This window comes from Podarcis cretensis (genome assembly GCF_951804945.1).
Source record: "Podarcis cretensis genome assembly, chromosome: 6".
Lineage (NCBI taxonomy): Eukaryota > Metazoa > Chordata > Lepidosauria > Squamata > Lacertidae > Podarcis > Podarcis cretensis.
The window spans coordinates 8,856,388-8,877,391 of record NC_137175.1 but is presented as its reverse complement, the minus strand read 5'-3'; the positions used below and the strand labels follow the sequence as shown (position 1 = coordinate 8,877,391).

The 21,004-nt window shown below is 46.8% G+C and overlaps 1 protein-coding gene across 3 annotated transcripts in view; it reads right to left on the bottom strand.

The window, feature by feature from the left end:
• NKAIN4 (sodium/potassium transporting ATPase interacting 4) overlaps positions 1-11,617 on the bottom strand; it is a gene marked incomplete at its 3' end in the record, with an annotated part of 113,994 nt that extends 102,377 nt beyond the window's left edge. For 2 of the 3 annotated variants that reach the window (XM_079980028.1, XM_079980027.1), the window contains exon 1: positions 11,265-11,617. In XM_079980028.1, the coding sequence (XP_079836154.1) occupies positions 11,265-11,318 (54 nt within the window). In that variant the 5' untranslated portion in view covers positions 11,319-11,617. The remainder of the gene's footprint in view (positions 1-11,264) is intronic. The other variant, XM_079980026.1, reaches the window with a different exon arrangement.
• Positions 11,618-21,004: the final 9,387 nt, after the last annotated feature.

Sequence of the window (21,004 nt, the reverse complement as noted above, 5' to 3'; positions counted from 1 at the left end):
GTACAAAACCACTGAACCTGGCCCAGTAATATATGGGCAGCCACATATCCTGGGAGTGTCCTGGAAAAAACGAACATCCTGTTTTCTTGTGTTGAGAGCTCACCTTCTAAAAAGTGTGGTGCCCCAAAATGTGTGTTTTGGGGTGTCGTGTGAGCACAGCCCTGAACAAAGTGTCACTGAAGCTCAATGATTTCACATGGGCCACATGACTCTCACAGAAGCAGATGCAGGAAGACGCACGTCCTGGTTTTGGGACTCAAGATATTGGAGGGTATGCAGCCAGTGCCAGATTTTGGGTACCAGAATTATGTGCTGATGGTAATACAGACATACCTTTTGTTACGTTTGCTTCATGATACGTTTTTTCAGGTTGCGACTGCGGTGACCCAGAAGTACTGGAAAGGGTTACTTCCGGGTTTCACCACTCGCGCATGTGCAGACGCACAAAATGACATCACACAGATGCGCAGAAGTGACGAATCACAACCCACGTGTGCGCAGACTCCAGTTGCATTCCTTTCAGGTTGCGAATGGGGCTCCAGAATGGATCCCGTTCGCAACCAGAGGTACCACTGTATTATTATTATTATTATTATTATTATTATTATTATTAACTGAATTTATGTACCGCCCTATACCTGCGGGTCTCACAGGATAAAATCAGCATATAAAACCACAAAATACATATTCAAAATAAAAACAACAACAACCCAATAACCCTCCCCCAAAAGGGGATAGGTTGTCAATCCAATCAACCAAAGACCTAGTTAAAGAGGAACATTTTTGCCTGGCACCTAAAGGTGTATAATGAAGGCGCCAGGCAATCTTCCCTGGGAAGCGCATTCCACAGATGGGGAGCCACTGCAGAAAAGGCCAATTCTCATGTTGCCACCCTCTGGACCTCTCATGGAGGAGGCACACGAAGAATGGCCTCAGAAGATGATCTCAGGGTCCGGGTAGGTTCATATGGAAAGAGGCAGTCCTTGAGGTATTGCGGTCCTGAGCCTTTTAAGGCATTTTAGTTCGAAGCCATGGTAGTCCACTCCCATCAACAGTCCAGCCACAGCAAGTACCAGGAAAACTGGGGCAGAGGACAACATAGAGGGGGAGGGAGCTCTGTGTGAGGGGAAAGGAGCCAACAGGCACCATCATCAACCCCTAACTGACTGTTGAAGAAGGGGAGAGGGAGGGAGGGAGGGAGGGAGGGAGGAAGGGAGGGAGGGAGGGAGGAAGGGAGAGAAAGAGAGGGGGGGCACTCAAACTGACCCTTTAATTTGCTTCTTGTTCTGCTGGTGAGAGAATTGGCAGGGAGAGTTGGCATTATGCAAGCTTCACATCACACACACACACACACACACACACCTCATTTATAATTCTCCTCACACTGCAATTAAAAAGTACACCCCAGGACCAATGAAATGAGGCTGCAATCCCATACACATTTGTTTGGGATTAAGTCCTATTGAATTTACTAATTATTACTAATAGCGTCTGTGTCTTATCTAGATTGAGCTTCTGTTTATCTGGGGCCGTTATGCAGCCAGACACTGGTTCAGCACATCCACTGCTACAACTGCTTGCGACGAACATGAGAAATAGGGTTGCAGGCGATCAGCGCACTGCTGAAAATGCCCTCGGAAACCCTGAGTGGTTCCTCAAAATGAATTCATGCAGGTGTTGAATAACACACGGAATAAGGGTGAGTCCTGCAGAACCCCACACTGAAGGGCCAAACAAGACTTCCCCGGCACCAACCTCTGGGGTCATGTCCCCAAGTAAGAGCTGAACCACTGCAAAGGAATATCACTTGTTTCCCACATGGACAGCTGATCCAGAAGGATGCCATGGTCAATGGTACTGAAAGCCAAGAGATCAACAAAGATCCACAGTTCCAGTTACAGATAGGTAGCCGTGTTGGTCTGCCATAGTCAAAACAAAATCAAATATTCCTTCCAGTAGCACCTTAAAGACCAACTAAGTTAGTACTTGGTATGAGCTTTCGTGTGCATGCACACTTCTTCAGATACACTGAAACAGAAGTCACCAGACCCTTCTAAAGATCCACAGGTTCACATTCCCCCGTCAATGAAAAATTGTTTGTGTGAGCTGTCACTCATGTAACCTTCATGTGTGAATGAGCCATTACAGGACTGAAGCCCCTCCACCCATCCTTTAAGGCTCCTAAAGAGATTCTCCTATTTCTCTGAGAAGCTATTTATCTCTGGCCAAGCTCTTGGTGAAGCAGTTTGTTTTTATTTAATGAGCGTGCTTTTTTTTTGCCCAGAGACAAAAAATTGATGATCTCCTTCTACTGGTCCACAATAGAAGGTGTCCTTTCATACTGCATCACGGTGTGGTTTGACATCGACTGATTGGAAGTGCCTACAGAGGGTGGTCAATACAGCGCAAGATATTATGGGCTGTCCCATGAATCCTCTGGATGACATTGCAGAAGAACGTTGCCTCAGGAGAGTGAGGAAAATTCTCAGAGATGATTTGCACCCTGGCTGGCACTTTCTTGATCTCCTGCCCTCAGGCAGAATATATAAAAGCATGATTAGTCGCACCAACAGGGTAAAGAACAGCTTCTATCTGTGGGCTGTTAGGCTGCTGAATGAAAAGATAACAACAGGGCAACTGGCTTTCGGGTTTGGTGGGTGTGTGTCAGTAAAGGAGGGGAATTAAGACTAAGAGAGCTGAGTGGGGGGTGCTCGTGTAATCTCACTGTATACAAGTTGTACAAGTGACAATAAAGTATTTCAAATTTCAAAGACCACACCTGGTAAAAGTCATCATGATGTTGCGGCTACAGAGTTAGAAGGGTGGTGCCTCACATTCAGAACCACCCCCAGCCAAGTAGCTGAGCTGAGCTAGGTCCAACCTCACCCACGGGGTTGTTGTGTTGATAAAAGAAAGGGGCATGCATGTACACAGATGTGTGTGTGTGTGCCACTTCAAGTCACTCGGATGAAGGATAGGGTGTAATAAAAACTTCTCCCTTTATAAAAGGTAAAGGACCCCTGGACGGTTAAGTCCGGTCAAACTATGGGGTTGCGGTGCTCATCTCACTTTCAGGCCAAAGGAGCCAGTGTTTGTCCACAGACAGCTTTCCGGGTCATGTGGCCAGCATAACTAAACCACTTCTGGTGCAATGGAACACCGTGATGGAAACCAGAGTGCACAGAAACGCCATTTACCTTCCCGTTGCAGTGGTACCTACCTGTTTTTATCTCTTTGCACTGGTGTGCTTTCAGACTGCTAGATTGGCAGGAGCTGGGACAGAGCAATGGGAGCTCACTCCATCGTGGGGCTTTGAACTGTCGACCTTCTGATCGGCAAGTCCAAGGGGCCCAGCGGTTTAGACCACAGTGCCACCCACAACCCCTCCCTTTACAGCCAGCAATTAGAATGGGGAATGTCCTGCTGTGCATTGTGGAGAATGCACATTTTCCCGTTTAGCTGCACAGAATGTAAACCTAGGCCTGGCATCAGCACCCAATATCCATGGACAGCTGCCAGAATTCTTCTACCTTTACATTCCAACCGTCAAGAAGAATGTGTTTTTGATTCCCATCTGCAGGGCTGGGCTAGTCCTGCTAGCTGGAGCATCACGGTAGATGAGAGCCTGAGCTATATGAACCAAGAAGTTCCTTGAGCGCTACTCTTTTAGCACGCTAATGCATGCAAGCAAGCAGAATTATCTTTGCAATTCTTTTTTTGCATGCTGCTGAAAGAGAGGGTGCAGGTGTCCCTAAACATTGCCTGGGCTAGTTTATACGTAAAGGTGCAAAGGTATAAATAATTACTATAATTTAAATAGAAATGCTATCCATCCATTGGAGCTGAGGCTCCAGTACTTTGGCCACCTCAAGAGAAGAGAAGACTCCCTGGAAAAGACCCTGATGTTGGGAAAGATGGAGGGCACAAGGAGAAGGGGATGACAGAGGACAAGATGGTTGGACAGTGTTCTTGAAGCTACCAGCATGAGTTTGACCAAACTGCGGGAGGCAGTGGAAGACAGGAGTGCCTGGCGTGCTCTGGTCCATGGGGTCACGAAGAGTCGGACACGACTAAACGACTAAACAATGACTAAACAGCAACAACAATCCATCTCACCATGGTGGAAGTGACCTGTGTGCCTACTTAATTTGCTGTCCATCTTATGCTCACGTATCTTTAAATTGGTCTTGGACAGGACATCCCTTCAAAAATGAGACATGTGGCGCCCCCAGTCATGTTATCCTCAGTGGAAGAGTCTTTGTTTTGCTTGCAGAACATCCCAGGTTCAATCCCAGCACCTCCAAGTTAGGTCTGGGAAAACCCCTGGGGTACCACTGCCAGTCAAAGTAGACAACATTGAGATAGATGGAGCAATGATCTGACTCAGAATGTGGCACCTTCCTATGTCCTCCTATTCTCTGGGGTGTGGGAAGAGGCAACCCCACACTTCAGACCTGTAGGGGGTTTAGATACCCTCAGCCTGACTCAACATGCATATCTACATATTTGGAGTTGGACATGGTCCACACCCTGGAATTAACACAGCACCACATTTGTCTCTGACCATTACAGAAAGACCGAAAATTAGCTGCCAATGATAATACACCTCTTCATTTTCCAACTACAGTTATATGTGTGTAACAAAATTTACTTCTGGTGTACGTTTCTTTTTCTTTTTTACTGTAACCAAGTTTGCAAAAGCTGCCGCTTATTTGAAAACCGTGCTTGCGTGTGCTAATAATTAGTAGCAAGGGATTTTCCACCCCGTTTTTTTTCCTCCAAACATCCCACGTGATGCTGTTGTGCTCATAGGCACCTGGTTTCCAAGCAGATGGATGGTGGGGAGCCTGGAGTGAAGGTGGCAGATGGGACCTTCTGTGAGAAAGGGGGTCATGCAATCAGTGCAGTCCGTAGGCTCAGTCCATTTAAGTCTGGATTATGTACCATCCAGAGGGTTTGTTCCTCCCTCCTCCCACTTTTTTTTTGGCACAAAGGAAACCATTAAAGGTAAAGGTAAAGGTACCCCTGCCCATACGGGCCAGTCTTGACAGACTCTGGGGTTGTGCGCCCATCTCACTTAAGAGGCCAGGGGCCAGCGCTGTCCAGAGACACTTCCGGGTCACGTGGCCAGCGTGACATCGCTGCTCTGGCGAGCCAGAGCCGCACACGGAAACGCCGTTTACCTTCCCGCTGGTAAGCAGTCCCTATTTATCTACTTGCACCCGGAGGTGCTTTCGAACTGCTAGGTTGGCAGGCGCTGGGACCGAGCAGCGGGAGCGCACCCCGCCGCGGGGATTCGAACCGCCGACCTTTCGATCGGCAAGCCCTAGGCGCTGAGGCTTTAACCCACAGCGCCACCTGCGTCCCTAAGGAAACCATTAGCAGGCATCAATTAAGAAGCAAGTGTATCCAGGGCTTGGCTCAAATGAGAAGACATCAAGTGGGATGGAGCTGGGGAGCTGAGCAGCAGGTTGCAACCCAGAGGAAAGGTGACGGTTCTGAACTAACACACTCTCTCTCTCTCTCTCTCTCTCTCTCTCTGTGTGTGTGTGTGTGTGGTTTCTGAGCTGGTACAACATTTTAGTAGGACTATACCACCTTGGAATGGAAGTTTGCATGCCAACATTTCCATGCACGTAGAAAACCTGCAAATAAGGCAGGAAATATTCTTCAGCATGGCTTCATCTGTTTTGAAACCTCAAGTGTGAGACTGGGGTGTTGTAAGGGTGGGCGGAATTCCTTTTTCATAAAAATCTGGTGTGACAAGAAAAGACTAGGTTAGACGCCTTCTCCCTCATATCTAGGTTTCTAGGTGGAGGGAATTCAAATTCTCCTCCATATCATACAGGCCTTGTCCTGCAATCTCAGGAAGTACAGATGGTTTGAGAAGCTTCAGGTGTAGGGGCTGGATGGAGCCTCCAGGCCTCTCTATGTTACCCTTGGAATTCCTTCCAGCCCACACTTCCCTCCCTCCAGGCAACATCCCTTGCTTCACAGCCTCCTTGAGTGTTTTCGCCTGGATGGAATGTGGGAAATGTTCTGACTCGAAACCTCTGGAGTCGGCAGGTTTGCAGACTCTGTTCACCAGCTGGTGAGCGCAAAGTGCAACCCTGCTCAGCTTGGCTGCCCACACCTGTTCCCAAGTTCAGAACAGACACACACACACCCAAAGCTCAAGGCAAGGCTTTTTGAAAGCCCTTTTGCAAGCAACACTGTGTTGCTGCTTATATTGGTTTTCAGAAGGTCAATGAGCAAGGTGGGGCTGTTTGCAAAAGCGCTTTCAAACAGCCCCATGCTGCACTTTGAAGTCCCGGCAGTTGGGACTTCAAAGCACAGCGTCAACTGATGTCACTATGGCAACAAGTGATTGGCAGCTTGCAGAAAAGGCCCCCCACCCCTGATATAGACAATTCTGAACTAGAGGAACCAATGGTTTGGTTTTGTAGAAGGCAGCTTCCTATATATATCATGAAAAAGTTACATACAAAGCTCCACCAATTTTGGATTAGCCTTGGTTGCTTTCTGAAATCTGTGTTTGCCACCCACCCTGCTTCTTCCCCAACTTGGGGCAGGGGGTGTCCTTTCCAATGTTGCTCTATAAAGACATCTTGCTGCTTTTTGAGTGTATCAAAGGTTCAGCTTGTTTGGAGGTTCTAGCAGGGGAGCGCAGCTATCGTATACCCTTGACCGAAGAACGGTACACTCCTTCTATCTGGGATGGTCGTCCTCTTCCACCGAGCGCGCAGCTTCAGGAGGGACGCACATGGAGCGGTGAGGGAGGAAGGGGACACCCGCCTAGCCAGCCAGATCAGCCGAATCAACCCTGGCGATCAATGGGGTGACAGATGTCGTGTTTTGTTTGTGTTGAAAATTTTGTGGAAACTTTAATAAAAATTAATTTTTTTAAAAAAAGGTTCAGCTTGATAACAGGGAGACCATTTCTCTTTCTCCTGAACCTGGAGAAGTTTGATGGGCTTCCGCTGACCTCAAAGTGAGCTTCTCTTGCCAGATTAAAAGATGCACTCGCCAGCAGCATGCCTTTTCCTAAACCTTGAAAAGTTTGGTGGACTCTCCTTGACCTCACATGCAGCTTGCCTTGCCAGATGCACCCCTACCGAAAGAGGCATGGCACCCATTCATTCTTGTGCATGTATAGACCAGGAATTAAGAGGGGTGGGTTTTTTTAAAAAAGGGAACTGCAACAATGAGGAGGCTGTGAAGCTGATTGCCGAAGCAGTAAAATCCATTAAGGGCCAGAGGGCTGAAGAGTGCTCGCTCCTGTAATACTAATAGAAAGCTTCTTCAAAGGAGACCTAAATGCAGAAGGGAAACTATTCAGAGAAAGACAGAGAGAAAAAGACTTGCAGAGTCTCCTGCCAGGAAAAAGGCAAGGAGGGGTGGTGGAAAGAACTGTGTTTTGGGGGAGGGGGTGCCAAGGAAGTTAACCATTAACACAGTGCTGCCCAGCACCCAACCTCCCCGCTGGCTCAAGTGATTTCACAGCGTTGTTCTCCGGGAAGAGCAATGGGACACCACAAATTCAAAGCAGCCAGCAAAAAAAAGCCACAGCGATGAACAAAAAGGGTCCATCTCATTATGCTTTATGAATGGGCATGGACATCTCCTTATTTTATATGCTTCATAGGGTCCATCAACGTGTGCTGGATGGCGCCCATTAGGTTCCATCGCTGGCCAGATGCATGATGTCACACAGTATAACCAGAGCAATTGGAAACAGACCAGGCAAAATCTCATCGTTTCACCCAGTAACTCATTGGGAGTTTCGCCAATAACTTGTGATCTCACTCTTCGGAGAGAAAGCAGGGGGAGAGCGTAGGAGGCATGGGCAGGGATGCTAGATAGCGTGCTTTAGAAACCCCCCAACTTTGCATTTTTTGACCTCCCCGTTTTCACCGAGGCAAATGCCGTGGGAAGTCTCTAAGGCGATGGCATCCAAAACTGGCTGGAGAAAATGAGCAAGCTGATTCTTCAAGGGGGAGGAGGGTCTCCTACTCTCCCTCTTCAAAATAAAAAAATAAATAAAACATGCCTGGGGTTCTTTGTTTCAGTATCTTGGATACCAGAGAACTCCCACGCTTGTCAAAAGTGAAGGCCAGCAACAATAATTACTGGGGGGTGGGGAAGGAATTAAAGAAGAGCCCCAACGATGCAAAAGTGCATATTAAAGGACAACGATGATATTTAAACAGCAAGATGAGCCAAGATAAACATGCACTTAAAAAAACAACAATTCACTACAGTGAGAACTAGTTATTGATTTTAATGCATGAAACGCAAACGTGTGTACTTTTCTGCAGAAATATAGTGATTACATTGAACAAGCACCCAAATTTTATATCAGTGTTTAAAGTTTTCCAAAAGAACAAACCGTCTGAGCTCACTGGTGACGATGACCAACGGAAGACACCAGCCCATCAGCATAAATTCAATCCCAATTAAAACTTCCTCTTCGCTTCTAATCCCCGAAAGCACCTTATTTCAGCTGAAACATTTCCTAACGTTATCTTACAACCTGTTTGTTTAACGTCCCTCTTTTCCCAAGCAAGACCTAAAGAATCTCTTTTTAAAACGAAGCGCATTTGAGGAGCTGTGCCAACTTCACAATGAAACAAACGGAGCGCGTTGCCCTTTTAAGGCGAGAAAGACCCTGTCTCCTATTAGAAATTGACATGTAGGGAAACTTCCAGCTACGAGCTCAATCCGCAGACAATCATAAAACAGCCAAACCTTTGTTTATCGCTGTCCAGTGCTGGGCAAGTATGTGGAATGCCTAAAAGGGTGGGGTGGGAGCCTTATTTCAACAGAGAGCTGACCTCCATGCACAGTTCAGACAAGAATTTGTCCCCCTGCCCTCGAAGAGAGAGAGAGAGAGAGAGAGAGAGAGAGAGAGAGAGAGAGAGAGAGAGACGAAACCCCCCACCAACTGTACTTTGCAATCTGTAACGCTGAGAATGCTTTAAGCTGTTTGTTTCAGGCTGGCAGACATCCCAGCTCACTGGGCAAGCACATGCTGTAGCAGGGGAAAAGAATTAGCACACTCAATAGAGCCTTATATGCTACTCAATATAAATTATGACCTTTGGCAGTTTTGCTCATCATGACTATTCCAGAGACTATGTGTGGAACTTCAGCAGTTAGCAGATAGCGGGGGGGTGGGGGGTGGGGGTGGGGGTGGAGAGAAGCCTGGCCGTTCAAATTCCAGTTTCAGATCAAGCGGAATAGCCAAGACCGCTCCTATTCCCCAAACAGACAGAGAAACAGGGGGATTCCATCCAAAAAATAAAAAAAATACATTTTAAAACTTGGAAGGAAAAACATCTGTAAGTCACAACAGCGGACAGCACGAGCACATTATTACCAAAACGAGGTGGATGCAAAGGCAGTCGTTTCTGGAGCTGTTGAAAACCCAGTTTTCAAGGATAAGGGTTTTTGAAAGAATTTGGCAGCCAGGTGTCTTTTGTCTGTGTGACCTCCCTTTCCTTTCAGAGCTGAAAGCAATGGAAAGTTTTCTCTATCATGCACACACAAAATGAACCAGGTCTGGGGTTTTCCATGCAGCAATCCCTAATTTGGAACAGGACAGAAGTGGGATGGAAGGGCAAAAAGAAATAGGAAGCCAAATTGTTTCCGAAAGCCACTAGTTCTGTAGGGCCACTCAACAACCAGCTTAAGCGCATGTCAACAGCGGTGGTGATGTGGACCTCACCTGGCATGCAACAATCTTTCTGGTTTGTTGTTATCCTGAATATTTTTTTTATGTCTCTTCATGCTGTGCAGTTTTCGCCTCTGAGAAAGGCAGATGGAGGAAAAATGCAAGAGGCTATAGGACTGACTTTCGGTGGTATGTACTGAAATGATTTACCAGGGATTTGCTAGCCCTTTTACAACATTTTAACCACTGTGCACAGAATCTGCAAGGGTGGATTTATTTATTTATTGCTTGCTTGTCTGCCTGCCTGCCTAGATGCTTGCCATATACACAAGACCTGTGGCATAATTAATCCAGAACAGCATGAACCTTAGTGATAAATTGGACCATCACTAACCGGAATTAGAATCTCCTCCAGCCCTACAAAAGGGAGATTTGCTTTTATTTCACTGCTCTTCAGTGACCACGATGGGAGGGAATGTTAAAAGTTGCCTTAAAAGCGTGTTAAGGGGGAACTAATCCACTTGAAGCCATTGTAATGATACGGCTTCCTATGTCAGAATCCAGTTTCCTAATCCACAGAAACAAATTTGGAGCAACTTCCAGAAAGAGGTGGCTGTTATTCCGGATTAATTGGAGGCAGCCTTTTGAAGGGGTCAGAGTTGCACCATCACACCCATGGCTGCAAGGCACACAGGTCACTAAAACTGTATGGAATTTGAACTGTTAACACTTTGCAAGGTGCTGCACACCAGGCTGATAATTTGACATGCTTTGGATGCACAAGGCAAACTTAGAGAGAAAAGTGAGGGCAGCTGAGAAAACAGGAATTATCCTATTATTGTTGTTTTTGTTCTTGATATTATTGCTTTCATTTAGGGAATATAAGAAGGTTGCACCCAACCCTAAGCCCAATAAGTGGGACAGTTAGAAATTCAACAAACTGACTCAAAAGGCATGCAGAAAGGGAAGCAACTCATTGGCAGAGTTGATGCGTTGCATGCAGAAAATAGTCGGTTCGATCCCCAGCATCTCCTGGTAAGGCTGGGGGAGGACCCCACCCCGAAGATGGATCTACTAGGAAACTAATAAACCTTAAGGGGCCCTGATCCCAGAGGGGCCCCAGAAGCGACTTTAATCCACGTTGCTTAATATATATATTTAATTCACACCAGTGACTTGGACTATTGAGACAATCCACTACAGCCATTTTAATCCAAACCTGAGATCTAGTAGTTTTAAAAAAGTGGAGATCTGTCATGGGACAACCCCTACCGAAGATGGTAACAGTGGTGACCCGCACCTGGTTGGGAAAGAGACCACCTTACCAGTTCCAGCTTCAGAACTCCAAAAATGTGGGTCTGCCACTGCCCAGCCCCCTTCCTGGCTGCTGCCAGCCAGTGTAGACAGCACTGAGCTATGTGGTCCATCGAAGAAGCCCGATTCGCCTGTTTCCATGGGACGCTCCCCAAAAGGGAGACGAAACTCCGCCATCGACACCCTTGATTTTACCAATGGCCTGGGTACCACCCCGGAGGCAGGAGTTCTCGCCGGGAGCATCCTCTCCCTCAGCGCGCCAGCCGCTTCCACTTACCAGCTGTAAAGTGCAGAGGAAAATTAGGGTGCAGCGCCCCGTACAGCACGCCATCCTTCCCGACCCTTGGGGGACCCCGCCGGCGCCTCATCCAAGGGAGCGCCTCACCACGACCTCCCGGCTACCATCTCCAAGTTCAGCGGCGCTGCGCTGCGAGAGGAAGAGACCCCAAAGCTCGCAAAGCTTCTGAGTCCTTCTTCCAGACTGACTTCTTCTTCTTTTCTTCCCCTCCTCCTTTTCACCCCCCTCCACCCTGGGAAGCAGCCGGGCTTGAGCTGAGCTAACAGCTGCTCCGAGCAGCCAAGGAGGTGCTCCTGGCGCTTTGTGAAAGAGCCCCCGCTAGGGAACCTCCACCTTGGATGGATGGATGAGTGGGTGGGAGATTGGGAACGCGGGTGGGGGGGGGAGTGGGTTCTTAAAAGGGCCATGCCAGGCGGAGGTGGCCACCTTCCCCGCGATTGGTTGGAAAGCTGCCTCGCAGAGACGAGAGTGGCCCCCATTGTCTGCTGGTTTGCATTTTAATTGCAATTAAATTGCTACTACTACTACTACTGTTATTATAATAATATGTTAATACCCTGCCTTTCCCCCCCGACAGGGACTCTAGGCGGCTTACAGGTAAAAATAATAACAGCTGAAAACATAGGGGGCGGGGAGGGAAATAACCGTTAAGAAACAAGTAAAGAGAATTAGAACTATATATGTGTATGGAAATATATGTGTATATGTACACACACAGAGAGAGTGCTTTTTTATGGGGTGAGGCAGGGGTACACATACCCCTAAACTTTTTGTGAATCTAAGTTTGGCCTCATTGAGAGGCAGTATTTAAATACGAGTAGGAAAATGAGAGTACCCCTAAACATTTCTTTTAGGAAAAAAAAGCAGAGTGTGTGTGCGCACGCATGCACGCGTGCATAAAAACTCAATTGAAACCATGTCAACAATAGCAATGGTTGTAATTTTAATTGTACAAACAGAGGTCTGTATAGTTAAAGCTATGGTTTTCCCAGTAGTGATGTATGGAAGTGAGAGCTGGACCATAAAGAAGGCTGATTGCCGAAGAATTGATGCTTTTGAATTATGGTGCTGGAGGAGACTCTTGAGAGTCCCATGGACTGCAAGAAGATCAAACGTATCCATTCTGAAGGAAATCAGCCCTGAGGGCTCACTGGAAGGACAGATCCTGAAGCTGAGGATCCAATACTTTGGCCACCTCATGAGAAGAGAAGACTCCTTGGAAAAGACCCTGATGTTGGGAAAGATGGAGGGCAAAGGAGAAGGGGACGACAGAAGGCGAGGAGGTTGGACAGTGTTCTCGAAGCTACCAGCATGAGTTTGACCAAACTGCGGGAGGCAGTGGAAGACAGGAGTGCCTGGCGTGCTCTGGTCCATGGGGTCACGAAGAGTCGGACATGACTAAACGACTAAGTAACAACAACAATTGTCACTTGTACAACTTGTATACAGTAAAATTACACGAGCACCCCCCACTCAGCTCTCTTAGTCTTAATTCCCTCCTTTACTGACGCACACCCACCAAACCCAAAAGTCAGTTGCCCTGTTGTTATCTTTTCATTCAGCAGCCTAACTGTGGGAATGTTCTGGGGTGCAGGAGAGGATATATTGACTAATTATATCCTTATCCAACTTGTGCTAACAAGTTCCCAAAATATCAGCAGAGTTTATGACATTCCCCTTTAAGTTCGCAACAGTAACGCTTGCACAGGTTCGCTAGAACCTCTATAATAATTACTCTGGTAATTTCCCCTTTTGTTCCCTCTTAAAATACAAGACACGACACAGTCTTTATAAAAGTATAAAAGAGTTTACTCACCTTCTGTTCACAATATGATCCCAGAAGGCATACAGCTTTAAAAAGGTTACATACACTTAGAATCTATCTTATAGGAAGATAGTAGTGTCCTCTCTTGGCTGAGAGCCAAGAGGGCATGTTGCTCCTTCAGAAGATGAAGATGAGAGAAAGGCAAGAGAGAGAATAGCTGCCTGCCCTGTGCTTTTATCATTACCTGCACAGGTGAGGCCACACCCACCTCTGGTCACATGCGGAGGAAGTCCGTCCCCAGGAAGTTTACCTGCTTGCTGGACAGACATCCCTCCCCATGTTCTAACATGTACACTCTAGGAATGTTGTCATTGACTGCTCCTGTGTTTTACATCCCACACTAACAGCCCATGGATAGAAGCTGTTCTTTACCCTGTTGGTGCGACTAATCATGTGTAATGGTTCTAGGGGTTGCTCATGCGTAAACCAGTGCTACACCTGGCTGGGTTGCCTGAGTGAACCTTTTCTGTCCGGACAGTCACTCGCCCGTGGCTGTCTCAATCGCTGGCAGAATCCGTCAGTGGGCGTTTCTTGAACTTCTTCCAGCAAAGAAGCTCTTTGACGCCTAGTCTCCGCCTACTCTCCCTGCACGGAAGCCTTCTGTGCAAGGAGGGTGTGGGCAGCGGAGGACTCGTGCTCTCCCCGCTGGTCCCCGGCGAGGAATCATGGGACCGCCTTGCCAATTCCCCCATCTGCCCCCCTTCTCCACTGGTGCTACGCTGATTTCCTTCCCCAGAAGATGGGCTGCTTCTCCCCATCCCGGGACGCTCTCCGGAATCCCTCTGGAGCCCCCTCTCTCCCTCTGGCCCCGATGGCAGTTCCCTGACCTCATGCTTCTATATCTTCTGCCTGAGGGCAGGAGATCAAGAAAGTGCTGGCCAAGGTGTGAATTTTCCTCACTCTCCTGAGGCAACATTCTTCCGCTATTTTATCCAGCGGATTCACGGGACAGCCCATAATATCTTGTGCTGTATTCACCACCCTCTGTAGGCACTTCCTATCAGTTGATGTCAAACCAGTGTACCACATCGTGATGCAGTATGAAAGGACACTTTCTATTGTCCACCAGTAGAAGGAGATCATCAAATGTTGCTTGACATTGTTCTTTCGCAATATTCTGAGATGGAGTCTCTTGCATTGCAGAGGGTTGGACTAGATGACCCTCATGGTCCCTTACAACTCTACAGTTATGTGGTTCTATGATTCTAGGAATCCCTGGTTTGAAATGCCAGGACTTTCCATTGCCTGACCTGATGAAACCTACAGTTGTACTTGGATCACACTGTAGCTCATGGGATAGAAATGTCAAATTTACTTACGTTCATGAATCATGACTGATGAAGCAGTCTCCCCTTTTGCAAAATTGATGGTGTGGCAGAGAATCTGAGCACAGCATCTCTGCTGTAACCCCCTTTGCATTTCCTGAATAAATATCTTTTTAGAGAGAGAGAGAGAGAGATAAGCAATAAAGAGCAAGGAGGAAGGTGATACATTTTTTTTTTTTTATTAAAACATCAAACTAAATTGAACACACTTGCTGGAATCATACACCCAGTGGGCTACGAGAAATGAATAGATAGGGAAGAGATAGACACAGAGAAAGGAGATACCTGTATATCAAATGGCAGGAGTATAAAAGAGCAGAAAAATAAAATAATTCAGATGCCTTTGCCCATCAAAATGACAAATGGAACATAGAACACACAAAGGAGAAATGTAAAGCAGAAATGAAAACATGAGGCAAAAGTTGTTCCCCACTCTATACAACCATTTGAAATGCATTATTAAAAACAGTTAAATTACAGCCACAGGAACAGGGCTGAGGAGCCCATTCACACGTGTCTTGCTATTTGATTTCCACACCTCCTTTCAGCAAAGGCTCCCCAAAAGGCTAACACAACAAGATTAATTCAAGCTGGCTGGATATTGAAAATCAGCAAACAGTAATAAAAGAGAAGAGAAAACAGCAGGGAGAATAAAAAATCCATCCCCCATTTGAAGCCCATAAGAATGCAGGTCTCCTCACCTGGCACAGGAGTGACATTTATGGCTTGATTACAATGGCAATGGCAAGTGGGGACTTGCGCATGAGACAGATGCAGTCATGGATAAAACCCCACAAACCCAATTGCTGCTCAGCTGATTGACATCTAGTGGGAAGACCAACACACCCACACATAGCTTTTCTCTTTTTTTCATTCCCTGCTTTCCCAGTTCTGTTTGACTGGTTCTTCTAGGATAAGTGTAGTTTGGGTAATCCTTACAACAACTCTGCAAGGCAGAATCACGATCATCCTCACTCTCACACTGCAGGTGGGGCTACGGTTCCTTCTGGGTGAGCATTGATCCTGACTTGTTTGCACAAAGTTTGCGGGGAGGTCATTGAAACGACAGAAGCCATTTAAAGAGGATTTGTTCTGATCTGCTTGCAGGGATAGTATACAATGGACTCAATAGGGAGCGGGTGGTGCTGTGGTCTAAACCACTGAGCCTCTTGGGCTTGCCGATCGGAAGGTTGGCGATTCGAATCCCCGCGACGGAGTGAGCTCCCATTGCTCTGTCCCAGCTCCTGCCAACCTAGCAGTTCGAAAGCATGCCAGTGCAAAAAGATAAATAGGTACAGTGTGGCAGGAAGGTAAATGGCGTTTCCATGCACTCTGGTCTCTGTCACGGTGTTCTGTTGTGCCAAAAGCGGTTTAGTCCTGCTGGCAACATGACCCGGAAAGCTGTCTGTGGACAAATGCTGGCTCCCTCAGCCTGAAAGCAAGATGTGTGCCACAACCCCATAGCCGCTTTTGACTGGACTTAACCATCCAGGGCTCCTTTACCTTACCTTTTACCTTTACAGTGGACGTTGTACAATAAAACATTTTAAATGTGTTGCAAAGTGCAATCTGCACATGTGACACTAGATGGCTATAGTGAGCTATGCCAAATGCAATGTGTTTTTCAAAACGTTTTCAAAAAAACCACACATTTCTGTAGGGTTTTTTTATATGTGTGTAGATTCCACCAATATTGTGTCAAGCGACTGCTATCCCGCTTTGAGGTTTCATTACGATTGTATATGATCATACAATCATAGAAATGTAGAGGTGGAGGGACCCCCCGAGATTCATTTAGTCCAACGCCCTGCAAGAAAGGAATGTTAAAGCCAGCTGTCACAGCCAGTGTTGGAAGACTTAGGCTCACGCAGTAGGAGAAGCCAAGAGCATTACTGCAGACACACTGCAGAGTGTGACCAGCTAGTAATTCAATACAGACAACAAGTTTCACGTAGCACTAACACGAATTGAGTGTTTGATAGCTTGGCAGTTTCCCAAACATTTTATAGCAGCCTCCAGAGAGAAGTGTTGGGCCTGTTTGTACAAATAACTTCTTCTTTTTATAAGGTATCAGTCTTGGAAGATGGGAACTGCCGGTTTCTAACAAAATGATGTTTGTTGACTCGCATCCTTCCAACCCTGTGAGAGTCGAGAGCAGCAAGTGGGACGCGCACAGAAGAAATCTCTCTATGGGATGTGGGATTTTGTGAATTGGAACAGACAAAGAAGGCTAAGGAAAATAATAAGGGAAAGGGCACGGTTTTCTGACATTTCCTTGTAATGGAATCCTCAGACTTTTACAAGTGAATACTCCTGAAAAATGAAGCCACGGGTCATGGCAGGCATGGGCTGTCGAGGGAAATTAAGGAGAAGAACATGGCATTTCCTGCAAAACCAAAGGGCTTTCCCCCTGCTCTTAAACACTTGCAGTGATCTGGTGGCTCAATAAACACATCACATTATTTAGCTGAAGGTATCCAACTTCTGAACAACTGATTGGTTCAAAATTGGGAAAGGAGTGGAAAGGAGTACGACAAGGCTGTATATTGTCTCCCTGCTTATTTAACTTATATGCAGAATTCATCATGCGAAAGGCTGTACTGGATGAATCCCAAACCGGAATTAGGATTGCCGGAAGAAATATCAACAACTTCAGATATGCAGATGACACAACTTTGATGGCAGAAAGTGAGGAAGAATTAAAGAACCTTTTAATGAGGGTGAAAGAGGAGAGCGCAAAATATGGTCTGAAGTTCAACATAAAAAACCCCAACTAAGATCATGGCCACTGGTCCCATCACCTCCTGGCAAATAGAAGGGGAAGAAATGGAGGCAGTGAGAGATTTTACTTTCTTGGGCTCCATGATCACTGCAGATGGTGACAGCAGTCACAAAATTAAAAGATGCCTGCTTCTTGGGAGAAAAGCAATGACAAACCTAGACAGCATCTTAAAAAGCAGAGATATCACCTTTCAGACAAAAGTCCGTATAGTTAAAGCTATGATTTTCCCAATACAGTGGTACCTTGGGTTACATACGCTTCAGGTTACATACGCTTCAGGTTACACACTCAGCTAACCCAGAAATAGTGCTTCAGGTTAAGAACTTTGCTTCAGGATAAGAACAGAAATCGGGCTCTGGCGGTGCAGCGGCAGCAGGAAGCCGCATTAGCTAAAGTGGTGCTTCAGGTTAAGAACAGTTTCAGGTTAAGAACGGACCTCCAGAACGAATTAAATACTTAACACAAGGTACCACTGTAGTGAGAGCTGGGCCATAAAGAAGGCTGATCACTGAAGAATTGATGCTTTTGAATTATGGTGCTGGAGGAGACTCTTGAGAGTCCCATGAACTGCAAGAAGATCAAACCTATCCATTCTTAAGGAAATCAGCCCTGAGGGCTCACTGGAAGGACAGATCCTGAAGCTGAGGCTCCAATACTTTGGCCACCTCATGAGAAGAGAAGACTCCCTGGAAAAGACCCTGATGTTGGGAAAGATTGAGGGCACAAGGAGAAGGGGACGACAGAGGGCGAGATGGTTGGACACTGTTCTCGAAGTTACCAGCATGAGTTTGACCAAACTGTGGGAGGCAGTGGAAGACAGGAGTGCCTGGCGTGCTCTGGTCCATGGGGTCACGAGGAGTCGGACACGACTAAACGACTAAACAACAGCAATCTAACTTCAGGCTTATGGGAAACAGATTCAGCCGAGGATCCTATAAGGCAGAACCTCTGACCCTTCGTCTTTCATTGGACTGCATATCCCACCATCCCCAATGCCTGCACATGCTGGCAGGGACTGCTGGGAACTGGGAAACTGGGATCATAGAATCGTAGAGTTGGAAGAGACCACGAGGGTCATCCAGCCCAACCCCCTGCAATGTGGGATTTTCTTTGCCCAACATGGGGCAAAATATTTGAAATCTACCTGATCCTGAAGAATAATTATCATGAAACAACCCACACAGATGCTTTGGACAAATACTGCTCATAGATTCTGTTTTTCTCCCTACTATACCTCCTGCCAAATCATCGGCCTTCACAGAGACCCGAGTTCAAATCCCGCTTGAAACTCAGTGAAAGCTAGACCTCTTAGCATTAAAGTACCTCCATGGCTTATGCAGCAATCTTATATCCTGCAGAATATAAAATGGGAACGGGGGCATGCTTCTTTAAAAAACCTGTGTACAGGTGCCATAGAACAGCCAATCAGGGCTTCTGGGCTCACATTATCTTATGATCTTTTCTAAATCTTTTTTCTTCTAAATGTCCATCAGCCCTGCACATTTTTAGCTTGTTTATTATGGGAAACCCCAATGAAAGATAGCCAACGTGATTTCAGTGGCGTAGTGTGGGTTGTCAGCACCCGGGCAAGGCAAGTAATTTGCACCCCCTAACCCGTGGATTTGCGCCCTCTAACCCGTGGATTTGCGCCCCCTAACCCTAACCCCCAGATGTTGCGCCCGGTGCGGCCGGACCCCCCTGCACCCCCCACGCTACGCCACTGCGTGATTTCCTTGTGCGATAGGAAGCCGCAAGCCAAGCAGACTTAACCTGCCCTCCTGAAATATTATTTGACACTGTTTGTACAAAGCAGCCCTCTGTAGACAGAGTCTGCCTCTTTCGTCCTTTCCCATCCAGGCATATTTTACTGCAGGAGAGCTGAGAAAGTCCAAGCCCGTCAGTTGCCCCCCCCCCATGTCATGCATAGTATTCCCTAGCCATCATGAATTTCCTTAGTTATGGGGGCCTGAGCACCCCACGGTGGAACACCCACAACTGTTCCTTAACGTGCTTCCTGCCTCCCTCTTGAGCTACTGAAGAACTGTGGCAAATATACCAACCAAGCACTAGCTGTGTGTTTTCCAGACAATTTGTAAATCATAACTCCTGTGGAAAAGCGGCATCAGCGCTTGCCAATTGACTGGGGGCAATTTTGATCACGGCCACTGATTTAGCTGCCCAGACTGTGCATGAATATTCTTGGCTGGTAAATTAACCAAGGCAGAGCATGAGAGGGGAAAACAATGGGGGGGGGGAGAGAGAGAGAGAGAGAGAGAAATGAGAAAGGCTGTCCAACAGTGCTCCCTTGAGGCTATGTGTATGAAGTGTTCAGTCTGAGAGAGAAGCATGTTCAGCCAAATCAGCATTGCTAATTTGGACCTATGCCAATAAGAGAGTTATTCAGGACCAAGCTAAACCTGACTGGCATCAAGTTCACCCAGGCATTTTTTAACTTGATTAAAAATATTTCCATGCTGTTTTTCATATATTTTTTTTCAAAAGAATAGCCAGTGTTTTAATTGTGGAAAAAACGAGTCTGCAACCAAACAATTCAATAAAAGCATTCAGTGGGAACAGAAGGCAAAAATGGAGTGACTATAACAAAGAGATAGAACCACAACCTGCCTAGGAAAACAAAAAGTTCTCCATCTGCTCCCTAAATCATAATAAAAGCATCAGTGCTGGCCTAACATGTCAAAAGAGGTTGTTCCATTGGTAGGGGGCCAGTACCAAAAAGGCTCTCTCCACAATTGCCACCTGCCTAAGCTCTAACGGCAGGAGCACTCAGGTGAAGCTAAAATACCCATCCACCTAGGGGAGGCTGAAAGCTGTGTCGCTTTGGTTCTTTTCCGTAACTCCTGGAGTCAGGCATTCCTATCCCACCTCTGCACTTTGAATGTGTGGATAGCCTCATTGCATAGATATGGAGCAGATACTGAGGTCATGCGGGGAGAGGAAGGGAGCCCAGTTGTGCGAGGGGACAACACTCCTGCAGTGTGGAGGAAAAACCCTATGTTCCTATAAAACCGCTTTATACTGGGGCTGTATCTACACTGATGTTATTAAAACAATAATAGATATCTCGTACTTAAAATGTCACAGGGCTTACTTCTTAATTAAAGCACTTTTTTACCTTGCCCCATCAAAACACTGTCTCCCTCCTGCTGATTGCCCTGCTGAGCCCCCTGGTGTTGGATTTTAGTAATGCATTATGAACCTTAAAAGTAGGATGTTATGTGTCCATAAAGGTAAAGGTAAAGGGACCCCTGACCATTAGGTCCAGTCGTGACCGACTCTGGGGTTGCGGCGCTCATCTCGCTTTATTGGCCGAGGGAGCCGGCATACAGCTTCCGGGTCATGTGGCCAGCATGACTAAGCCGCGTCTGGCAAACCAGAGCAGCACACGGAAACGCCGTTTACCTTCCCGCCAGAGTGGTACCTATTTATCTACTTGCACTTTGACGTGCTTTCGAACTGCTAGGTTGACAGAAGCAGGGACCGAGCAACGGGAGCTCACCCTGTCACGGGGATTCGAACCACTGACCTTCTGATCAGCAAGTCCTAGGCTCTGTGGTTTAACCCACAGCGCCACCCGCGTCCCTCATGTGTCCATATATGTTTTCAAAACCCTTCCTTAGCGTTAAAAACTGTGAGTGTAGATCTGCCCCAGGTGAAGCTATTGATCCATCTAGTGCGGTGTTGCTTACCCTGACTCGCAGCAAATCAGAGGGTCTCTGGTAGAGAGTGTATCTCATCGCCTGCTGGCACCCAATCCGTTTTTTAAAAA